The following is a 12,151-nucleotide window of genomic DNA, read 5'->3' on the forward strand; positions in this document are numbered from 1 at the left end:
AACCAGTCCAAGCTCCTGTGTGGACACTCAGAAACTGATTTGAAACTGTCTTATGTCAACCAACCTTAATTTGGCAAAGAACCAATTTACAATGAACAGGCACGAATTTTTGCTGATCCAAAAACAGGATTAAAAATAAAATCTTATTTTAAATTATAAGATTTTGATGAATATCTCTGTTTCTGCCCTAGCTATGCCAACCTATGCTGGCCTCCAGTAGCCTAGTCCATCTGTATAGGAAGGAGATGAACTTCTGTCCACCTATGTATTTATGGCCTTTTGATAGATACACGTCCTTGCGAAAGGAGAAAGTGTAAAGCACTGTGGAACTAGGGAGTCTAAAACCAAAAAATGGCAGTTGCAAGGAGAAAGAAATGATGAATTGCAGGGACCACTTTCACCCTCCTTTTCTATTCATTTTGTTTCTGTAATGCAGAAAGGTGATAAGCAATGAGCCTCCTTCATGATCAGTAAAAGCACTCTCATGCCATATATTGGGGAGCAGCTTAAATAACCCACAATTAGTGTAGGGGTGCATGTGGAATCAGGCCAATGTTATCCTGTCAGTCTAACCTTGCTAGAACCAAGCTCAAATCTCTCCTTTTTTAAGGGTCTGGCAGGGGATAGAAGGGATTTTAAAGATCTACTGCAGACTAGCTGTGTGGAAATTTCCCCGAGTTTAAGGATTTCTGTGCAATCCCTTCCAATCATTCACACTCCACTAGGCTGCAAATGAAGGTCTGCAAATGAGTCCACAGCTTACCGAAATTTGTCCATGTTATTTCCACACCTGAGAAACACATGGGAAAATGGGCACTAAACTTGTTACCCATGTGCCACTAAGGATACAGCTATATTTGCTCTCATTCTACAGACACAGCTAGACAGAAAACCAGAAGCTGCATTGCTACATCCAAGAGGCAGGGCCTAATCCTGCTCTAGGGAATGGAAGCTTCTGCACATGTCATCACAGGAACAGGGCCAGACTGTGAGATACTCCCCAGCTGATACTCAACCAAAGCATTTTCAGCGATGAGAGACAAAGTATCTCAGTTCATTGCAGAAGGAGAACAAAAGGGCACAATCACGAAAAGTACAGTGTTCCTCCCAACACCCCGTATATTTGGAGCTAAAGATACTCAGTAACTGAAGTGCGTAATCCTAATGCAGAGTTGACCAATTAGTGACTAAGTACCAGCCTAACACTACTTAAAGATAATTTTTCAACCTTTATCCTTTGAGTCAGTTATGGTACTCCAAAAACTCATGCATGAAACCAGTAGGACTTAGAAGTACGTAGATGTATTTAGATTGTGAACTATGGCCCTAATTATTGAGAATAGTGGCCTAATTATTAAGCTTTATTTTAAAGCACTTAAAACTATGCATGACAGTAAGTATTCTGTATCCTTGCACTCCTCTGAAATGCTGTTAATGGGTAATATGCTCCTTTTCTTTCTATTCAGTTCAACAGATTTATTTTCAGTGTGAATCCTGTGTGAATTTCTCCTGAATCAAACTCTTTCCCTGATGAGACTATATAATCCTGCTGTCTTGTTAAAGCAAAAATCATCTATGAGACTTCATTCAAAACAAATCCCCTGCCAAACTATTTCTTCCTTTTCATTTAGACAGTTATCCTTCTGATAATTTATAAGGAAAAAGATTCTTGCATTGTCTTGTTAAACTTTGTAAAGAGGACTGTATCAGTCTGACAGCAGCATAAACAGAGTTTTGCAGTCTTAGCAGTGCTAGAATATATTGGGCAGCTGTTTGTTGCGTATGGAGGAAAACCAGCAATATTGCAGTAGTTCAGTGGAAAAAAAAAAATAAATCAAAGATAAAGCAAGTTATGGTTCATTCTGATTATAAACAATTTCCATATATAAAGAGGGCTTTCTCAAATGCAGCTGCAGTATTTTAAGTCTCCCATCCCTGCCACTATTAATAAACAGCACTCTAGTGTATTGCATCTACTGACATTAGTCATAACTGCACCTACTGTCTGTAATGGGATGCCATTCATCAGCACGGTAAGCTCAAAATTAAGTGATTTTCCTGGAAACTGTTTCTCAGCAGCACCATTTGATCCGCTGTAGTTAAAAAGCCATGTCATTGGTTGCATTATAAATTCCATTTTACAGTCTTTTTTTTTTTTTTTAATATAAATTAATTGTAGCTTTCCTCTAGGCTTAATGCTGGTATAAAAGGTTTTGGCTGATGAACAAATCTTTTCCAAAGACAGGAATTTTCAATTCTATCATTTTTAAATAACGGTGGCATAAATAAACCTCATAGGAACAAACTTGTTTAAGTCAGCTACACAAATGAAAGTTGACAAGTGATTAGCGCCTTCTGGGAATTAATTGTTTTCTACATTTTAGAGGAAAAAATGTCATCAGTGACTATGAAAGTGGCCTGAAGCACGGGCTTTGGAAGTCTAATACTATAAATACCAGTTTAAACGATTACATATTTCAGCAATTTTTGTAACTTGGAGTTGGCATGACAAAGCACAAACTTCAAAAACCCCACCATCCCTTGTAAAATGCAAGCAGTATGCACGTAATTGTATGAGTCATTCTGAAAGGTCTGCAATAGTGACTACACTAGTTCCTACCTTTAAAATTTAAGCATGGTATATTGAACCTGTAGGGCAGCGCATACGTGTGCATGCCCAGAAGATGAAACTGTTGCTCGCCCTACAGGTGGAAGTAATTTAAATTACTTTTGCTGGCTGTCCTTCTCACTTCTCTTTCTATCAGATGAAAGAATGAGAAGGGATCTGGTTTTTACTGGCTTCTGCTTTGAGAAGACAGAGCTAAAATTGAATTTGTTTCATTCTGCTTCTCATCATCTATGTCAGAGTCACTTTACAGTAAGACCCATTTACACCTGTTCCTCTGATTCTAGTTTCACATTCTAGTTTCCAAGGAAAGGAAATTCAGGACTGTGCACTGGGTTGGAGTTGCAGTGCAATTTGGACAGGTTCCTCAAATGGACAAATGGATGGGACAGGTTCCTCAACTGGATAAAGGGAGACTTTCACATAGAGAGGCAGATACAGGCTTTGTTAGTGTAACCCACTCCTGGAAACGGTGGGGATGGGCTGCTGCTGATCATTTGCTTTCTAGACTACATGGCAGGAAATAGCTTTTTGGTAAATCTAATTACATCTTGGATCACAGTCCATATAACTTACTAGAAGTTAACAGAGTCTTTCAGAGGTGACAGCTTCAAGTCTGCCTACAGATCAACAGATCAGACCCCACAAACTTACAAGTGAATCTTCCTGATCAATAAAAATTATCTCATGAATTCTCATACACCTATGTCAATTCTGACAATTTACAGGCCAGATCTGTGGACCAACTTAAGTATGTTTCCTGTGTGAAGTAATATATTCATAATACTTGTTTTTCGGGTTCAAATCCACTGAATTGTAATCTTGTGGGAAACTACTCACTGTAGACATGTTATCAGTCTATATTAGAGTGTTCCCATAAGAATAATCCAGAAGAATAAACTCCTTAAAACCTGAGTTAAAAGACAGAAAAAAGTGGACAAAGGACATTTATTCTTATACCCTAACAATTAAAATACTTGTCCTAAAGTGACTTTAAAGGGCCTTCAATCCTCTCCCACATTAGACATGGAACCAAAGTTGATAAGGCTCTGTTCATTCAAATACATGATATGGATGAGGAGTAGTGCATTCTTGAGACTCTTCAGCAAAACTAAGCTTTTGAAGTTGGGCACAGTACTCCCCTTAATTTTGGGCATGAGAGCAAGTTCTGCTTGCTTTTCACTTTTTCCACTTAGAAAACTCATCTCACAAGGAAGACAGGATCTGCAGTACAATGTGCTGCATTCCTACAGTATTTGCCAGGATGTAGTAGTCATGACATTTAAAATTCAGATGACAACAGGGAGGAACAGGTCACTCTAGCATGAAATGAAGAAACAGAGTTGAATCAACAAAAAACGACAAAAGAGAGGCTGTAAGTTCACATGAAAAATAACGAGGCTTAGAGGTAGCCCCCAGCTAGTGGCAAACAGTTCATTCAGGCACCGCAGAATAAATTTTATAGCCCTACGGGGCACTCTGAAGATTTGCACACTTCTTCTCCATGACAAATATTATTACTCCAAGAAATACTGATTGTAGAAGTTGACTACTAAGCTAATATCGTGTTATAAGGCAACACTGATTAGACAATCTGTGATGCAGAACTTTGGAAAAAGCTCTATTCTTCAGTAGTAAAAGAACAACATGGGAAGTACTAGGAGAACACTAGTGGATCCGTTTCTTTGTATATAGAGCTTTATGCAATTAGAATTAGGCAGAGATTTCCAAGAAGGGTTTTTATGTCTCACTCCTCATTTTTGCAGGTTACAATCAGAAAATTTCCTCACTACAGAGATGATCTTTACCATCAGTATCTTCCCTCACACAGCAGCTGGATTACTGAGTAATTATTTTTCCTGATCTGTGGTACAGGTAGCAGATAGAAAAGCCAACAGTGCAGAAGACATAATCAGATCATTAGACCTGACACTTACTTCATACTCCTCTTTGAATCCATAGCCTTCTGCACATTTCATTTGGGTGATGTGCTGTAGCAAGTCAGCTACACGGATGGCTGGATGAAGCTGTCCAGTCTGGTAGGGAACATCCACTGGATCTCGCTTCTTGTAGGTATGGGACTGGACCAAGCTGCTTGTGTCACTGACCATCGTATGGGTTTCATCTAGAACAAGAGCAACTCATCATGTACTGGCTCGTTTTCACTTATTAATAGAAATATAACTTATACAGATTTCTAGAGGAATGACAGAAATCTGACACCATCAATATTGTTTCTGTCTGTGAAGGCTACACCAGAAGAACAGTAAATCCATGGAGCAGTTTACACAGGGAAATTGCAAGACTAATTGGCATGAGGCAAAGTCCATTGAGCATTGCAGAGCAGTCCGAACTCTAATATTGTTTTAAATATCACTAGCTGATTACAAGCAGGTTTTAAATCAGGCATTTGGTTCTAAACTGCATAGAAGTTTCATTCTGAAACTTCAACAAGTCCCCATGGAATGAAATTGGACTTGTATTCTTTTAATTACTGAAGTGCTATATTTCACACTGCAAATTTAGAGCAAATGTTTGGAGTGAGCAAAATAAAGATGCACAAAATGGCTTATGGTTTCATCAAGCTAGGACTGCAATGGAAATGTAGATCTGAGACAACATTTGGAGATGAACTGCGAGAGGACAAATGCAAAGGATCATCTGATCAGGAAAAATGTCTTCACTGGCTGCTGAACATGCTTTGGGACCATGGTATATCATGAGCCATCACATTAGGCATGGAATGTTATATGTCAACTGACATGCAAGCCAACAAACAGGAGAACCCAGTGGCCTGGTTAAAATTTTTATGAGACACATACTCTCCCAACCCTCCACGTCTCTTCCATGGGGCAAATGGGCAACTTACCATTGATTGGCACTTTTAAGAAGATACATATCAGGAGAAAAAAAGAGGAGGAGAAAAAGGAAACAGGGCATAAGCAACAGTACTACATTAATAATTACAGGTAATTTTATTTTGTAATTTAGTCTTTACAGAGTGGTTTCCTAAATGAGTCAGATTCTGATCTCAGTTTCACAGTATAAAATAAATGTAATGAAACCAAGGTATCTTACTATGAGTGAATTCACACAGATGCAACTGAGATCAAAACTTATACTTAGCAGTAAATAGACAGATGTGAAAGTGCACTCTACCAAAGGAAGCAATATGACTTTCTTCCTGCTTAGGTGGAACTTAAAAAAATTTGTTCAGACCTGACAAGAGAAAAAAAACAGCCCCAATTCTAAGGTCCAAATATCATCATAAATATATTTTCTGTTTACCCAAATAATAATTTTACATATCTCAAAGAGTTTTTGATTTTTAGCTGAAATTTTAAATGTGGTGCTTTGACTTATCCAAGCTATTCCTCAGTGGCTGCACATTAAACACTGCAAGGGGTTTATTAAAATACTATATTTATTTTTAAATTAATACTCTGTAAAATATGTTGTATGGAAGGGAAGTATTAAAATAATATTTCTACATTCATAAGTTAGGCATATTATAGTGGAAAGTTCTGCAAATATTCAGTATAAAAAGGTCCCAGGTTCTCATGTACACACAAAAAATACTGCCTCACCTCATTAAAGGTGCATTTCTGGTCTTAGTTAAATCACTGAAAATTGATGTTAAAGCCACAGAGCTCAAGAAAGCGTATTTCAAGGATGATTTTAGGCTCTCTCAATTCTCACTTATACTAAGACACATAAAAACTGGTCCTCAGTAAGCATACAGTCAATATGAACTACGCATTTAAAACCTAAAACAAAAATTACAAAGAAAAATTTATGGGTATTAGTATGGGAATTTCACTACCTTTCCTGTCAGTTTGCTAACCTGATCTAACGCAGAGGAAAGTGATTCATCTTTTACTCATAAAGTTTGACAACTTTTTCTAATGTGTGATAAAATTTTACTGCAAAGCACCTTGGGATGCATGGTATGAAGCGTGGTATACAAGTGTAGGTACAGTATGTTGCTGTTGAAATGGCACCTGAAAACTACAAGGTGGCTAAGACACAAAAGACAAAAAAAGTATAGGAAGTTGATCATGATTTTTTGTGTGGCTTATTTCAAATTTAGAAACAGGCTAGAAAACTGTGGTTTGGTTTTTTTTTTTTTTTTTTTTTTTTTTTTTTTTTTCCAAACTACAGAATTCCTTGTAACACAGACTGTTAGTAACTAAGATGAAGGCAGTTAACAGGGTCTTGTACTACGAAAGCTGCAGTTTAATCTTCATTAATCTCTTTCCTATGAGCTCCTTTGTTTTAGACTGATTTTTCTCTCTCCATTACTTTACCTCCATTAATACTATTCTTTAATCTTTGGGAGTGATCTTTTAAGATGTTTTAAATAAAATGCTTTCAATCCTTGTTTTATATCGTACATTGGGAGCCACATAATTTTGCTTTGCCTTTGAGCACTGTGGCATGAGCCTTTCAGGCATAACAGTCCACTGTTTTTCACAGGGTGACCTCTTCCAGATGCAGTGTTCAGATGCAACAGGAATTTTGTCCAGCTTAAATACTCCTACAGCAACAGTTGTTCTACTCTCCACTTACTCATTCTCATGCAGCTGTACAACACTTAATAAATAATATATTTATTTACTAGTTATATGAACTCATGGCATGGAAGGTAGCTGGAAACCCAGCCCAATATCTTTTCAGGGCTCAGATGCTCTCAAATTTCAGAAATATGCACATTGCTGATACTAGGCAAACATGAACTACACTCATGATCAGCATCTATAAATTTAGCCACTGCTATCTGAAGTGTTTAAAGCTCATTTAGTTTTAACCACAGGCTTGATTCTGTAGTCTAACACAATTTCTCCGGAGGTTGGAAGACAGCAAAAGCAGGCATTATTTGCAATTAAAACACAGCATATGTAGTTAATTCCTCTATTCCTCTACTGACTCAAGCATACCTAATTTGATTTACCTCAGATGAAACACTATTCCTATACAAGCAGTCATAGACACATTCTGGGAGATTGGAGCACCACTGGTCTGAATGGAACACCAGTTATAAAAAGGGTACTAATTTTTTTACATGTAAGCTTACAAAAACATTAATTTTCCACAGTGAAATTATTGGCAGATTTTCTGAGATGAGTACGCACAGGTTGCCGTAGCAGACCATAAAATACATATTTAACTAATTCAAGATTTTAAAGACTTAGTAAAAGCAAAGAATTTTATTTCCCAGTGTGTGTTTGTGTGATATTTGAATTATTTGCTTAGAGATTATTTCTTGTAGAGAAAAAAAAAAAGCTAACAAATATTTTTACCATTTCTATTATATAGCACAGGATCACAAAAAAAAAAAAAAAATAAATCAGAGAAACCATTAACTAAAATCTAATAATTGAGATAGGAAATCTCAAAGTTTTTCCCCTGATAATAGTACTTTTCTCCTTGCCCACGCACAAGGTCAGAAAGAACATCTACTGGATGAAGTGTTGAATGAATGCTAAAGCACACACAAAAAAAATCTAACATCTCAGGCAGTTAAAAGGCACTGCAAATTTCATTTGCATGCAGATTATTACATTGTTACAGTCACTACCATTACCTTCTTCCAGATTTACATAATGTATAAAACCATGTAAGTTCCTTCTCCAAGTTATCACACTGAAATGCACCGTGCTAAATATTATTTCACAATAACAAATTTTCAAGATCACCTTCCTAAACTTCCTATATGCTTCATTCTACTTAAGCCTGTTTAACTTGCAATTTAAGAGCAGAAATCAGTTAAGGGATCTAACATTTTTTACACTGATTTGAATAAAAAGGAGGAGAAAGAAGAATATTTGTCGTAAACACATCAATCGTTGTAAAAAAAGTAAAGAGGCTTAACACTGGAGTGTGAATTCTTGCTACAGTGCACTGTTACGTTTTAACTTCTTACTTAAAAAAGCAAAATATCTTCCTGTTTAGTTTGAAGTTAGCATGGGAAGGAGGTGTAAATGAAGACAAGCCACAAAGCAGTTAGAGTTACTTAAGCACTGGAAATGCAATAGCGCTTCATGCTTATTGTTTTATCACTGTGCAGAAACCTCTCTTTTTGACATTGCTGGTTTCCCTAAATTCCCCAGGTTTTCCTAGATTTCTTTCCCGTGACACCTGATGCATAATAAACTATATACTCTAAGTCTCATGTTATCATTCAGCTGTTCAAAACACCATCTCTCCTCTGAAACTTCACTTTGACAAGCATGTGCGGTATTGTGAGAAGAAATGATAGCTGCTGGATGGACAAAACTGTATTTTGTCTGATTTTCTGTATCATGAATAGTCTAATTAGGAAAAAATGTTATATTTAAGAAGTGACATCTTCAGTTCTGAGATAAAATGGAAAAAAAAAAAAAAAAAGGAGGGAAACTGTATCAATTGCTGCAATAATCAAATTCTTTTGTATCACTCCAAATACATGCATACACATTTCCTCGCAAATCCACTTGTTAAAATTATTTCTTTTCTCCCCTGACTTGCACTATGACAGTAGTAATCAAGCCTGATAATGTTCTTAGCATTCTCAGTGTAGCCAAGCCTACCACACCTCCCTTTAGGATAAAATTCCAGCTTTTTACATACTATTGTCTGTACCCCGAGAACTGTGACTTTCTAAATTACTTCAGCAATAAACTTTGATAAAGGGAAATGTTCTCACCTAAAATTGCAGTTGGCACAAATGGATCTGTCATACATCATAAGCAGGTCAATGCAGAAAAGGTAAAAAGAGAGAGAACAGTAAATGGTTGATAAGTGTTCCCGAGTTTTCTTTCAGAAAGCTACTGTAAGCAATCAGTATGTTGCTTATGTATGCATTAAATTTCTATGTCAAGAAGTATAAGAACATAATTATATGTGCCTCTATTATGAAAAGACCTATATAGGGTGGAAACCAAGAAAAAAATCGGTTACCTGGGTAATAAGAATTAGGCACTGTTGTGCTCAATGTGTTAGTTTTCATTGTAAATGAAGATGGTGAAGATACAGCTGCAAAGAGAAACAAAGCTGGTTAGTGGCAGCAAAGTGATACGTGGCTATTTAAGCTGAGTGATACAGTGCATGTGATTGACTTGGTTGTTTAGAGTCCATCCTGTTGTGTTTGTTGTGCTGGAATCAGGACCCAGGTAAAACCAGGTATGTCTAGTGAATATAGCTCATCAAATTTGATCAATTCTCTAAAAAGAAATGTCATTAGGGAAAGCATTTTGATCAGTGATGACAAATCTACTTCTTAAATCACAAGATGAGACTGAATAGCAATGCTACTGATACTACTGATACTATGATGACAGGTGTTTTTGACAGAAGCTTTGATCATTAGTAAGTTTAATTAATAATATGGTAAATACTATAAATACTGCAAATATTCTACTATAGTTCATTTTTTCTTCTCCCTTCTTCTTCTATTTGCTCAGACAGATGGATAATGTGTACACAGCTACCATTATGCTCTGAATATGCCTCTTTAACAATCACTTTCAAAGTAATACATAGATCAATGCTCACATTGGTATTTAATCATTTAACTATTTGTAAAACCTATGGGAAAGCCCAATGCAACAAATTAAGTTCAGTTTGTTCCCTGATATGAAAAGACCATGTGAATTACTTTTGTAAAAACAGATACATTCAACAGGTGGGAGTTAATCACAACATTTTACAGGATGTTCAGCCAAAGAGTCAATAAAGGCTTTTAAGCAAAACTCATTGCAAATTCAGCCTCAGTTTCTTGTCTACACTGAGCTCAAAAATCAGTGAATGTAAGCACATTCTGGATACCGATAAACAGACAAACAGGAATCCGCAAAACAAAACTTGAATTAAGGAAAACAGGATCTGCTGGATAAGGAGTGAGGTTACTCCTGCTAGCTTTCATCCCTTTTTTTTTTGGTTGATCTTCTAGGGCATACAGTTGCCAGCCCTTGTTAAGATGGAGCTATCTGAAAACTGGCTTAAATAATGCTGGCAGTTATCACTTGTCATATAAATGAATATATCTGAGACTACTTTCCTTTTATTATGTCTCCTGAACCACTGGATGGAAAGAACAGAGTGGGATTCCTTTTGGGTCTGAATGCAGAGATCAGTTGAGGTCAGGGCCGTTGCAGCTAATAAGACTGGCTAGATACGCAGAATGCAGCCAGGCTAATAAACCTTAATAGGAAGCAGGAATGTTCTAAATCTCTTGAGTACAAGGCCTTACACAAAGTATTTCTAAAGACTGTCAGACTGCTGCTTCTGGTGACCACTTATCTTAAGGGAAGGCTAACTCTCATGTGATACAAAATACTTGCTATGCCAATAATTTTAAACTGGTTTAAGGTGGTTTATATAACTTGATTTAGTTCCTGGGGGAACTCACTGCAGCTTCTCTGGTTGCTGGTGCTTATTCAGTATCACTATTGAAAACTACATCATGATGATGGAAGATGAAGTCAAACCTCTTGATTTCTTCACAGAAGTAATCTCATTAACTGCAATGCTATATTCTCACTAGAAAGGCAAGTCAGATTTTAAAAGATCTCTTTCAAAGCAATTTCAAAAGTACAAATTTCAAACGCAAATTAACATTGCAAATTCTGAGCCTAATGCTGCTGAGAGAAGTCTCACTGTATAAATCTCACAGTGTTTGTACAATTGAGCTTGTCAAAGGTAACTTCTTAAGCATATTATTAAAGAGTGAGATTTGGGCCTCATATACTGTTAGTACTTGAAACAAAATTAAATCTTTGAAAAATTCTGAAGATGTTCAAAACCATTGGTATACAAGAAAAACTGAGGTTCCTTAAGAACTACAAAACCAACAAAGTTTTTCAAACATAGTCATTCTTTCTTTTATTCTTCTTAACAATTATCAAAAACTACTGTTTTTCCTGGTCCCTGCTTAGTGCTAACCCCAAGACACGAGTGAGTCCCTAACTAAAATTTAATACAGGAAATCTTATATCCCAAATTTTGTTTCTTTTCAGGGTAGATTCAGGAATACCCAGGATATACAGAATCTCTTACGAAATTTCAGAACAGATAAATTCACTGAGTTCAGCCTTTGTGCAAGCAACAGAAAAAGCATCATCTAGAATTGGAAATAATAAGACAATCAGATCACCAATATTAAGTTATGACATTCAAAAATAAATTTCACCTAAAAAAAAAAAAAGAAGAAGAAGTGAGCAGGAGAAGCATTTGAAGGACTCAGGACAGCAGGAATGACACAAAATTTTGAACATAATAGAGACTGGAGAAAGGCAAAACAACAGCTGTTTCAGTAATATCTTTGCTCTTCTGCAGAAGAAAAGGATGGACAGAAAAAAGCTCAGTTATCCTTGTTATTTTTAAAGGAGTCTGTTGATGTCTGACTGTCTTGCTCATTCTAATACACACTGTTATGTGCTGCACAGTGGGAAACACTGGGTCCCATGGATTTTCCATGACTGAGAAATGAGGAATATTTTAAAAACCATTTGCACCTTTCTTCTACCTTCCAAAAAAAAAAAAAAA

At 36.4% G+C, this 12,151-nt stretch overlaps 1 protein-coding gene across 1 annotated transcript in view; it reads right to left on the reverse strand.

The window, feature by feature from the left end:
* Positions 1–12,151, reverse strand: part of PTPRM (protein tyrosine phosphatase receptor type M) — a gene marked incomplete at its 5' end in the record, with an annotated part of 476,815 nt that overhangs the window by 86,169 nt on the left and 378,495 nt on the right. Inside the window, 3 exons of the mRNA XM_080610125.1 lie at positions 4,564–4,766; positions 9,312–9,338; positions 9,566–9,640. Of these exons, the coding sequence (XP_080466251.1) occupies positions 4,564–4,766; positions 9,312–9,338; positions 9,566–9,640 (305 nt within the window). The remainder of the gene's footprint in view (positions 1–4,563; positions 4,767–9,311; positions 9,339–9,565; positions 9,641–12,151) is intronic.

The sequence above is a fragment of the Psittacula echo genome, assembly GCF_963264785.1.
Source record: "Psittacula echo genome assembly, chromosome: 2".
Classification (NCBI taxonomy): Eukaryota; Metazoa; Chordata; class Aves; order Psittaciformes; family Psittacidae; genus Psittacula; species Psittacula echo.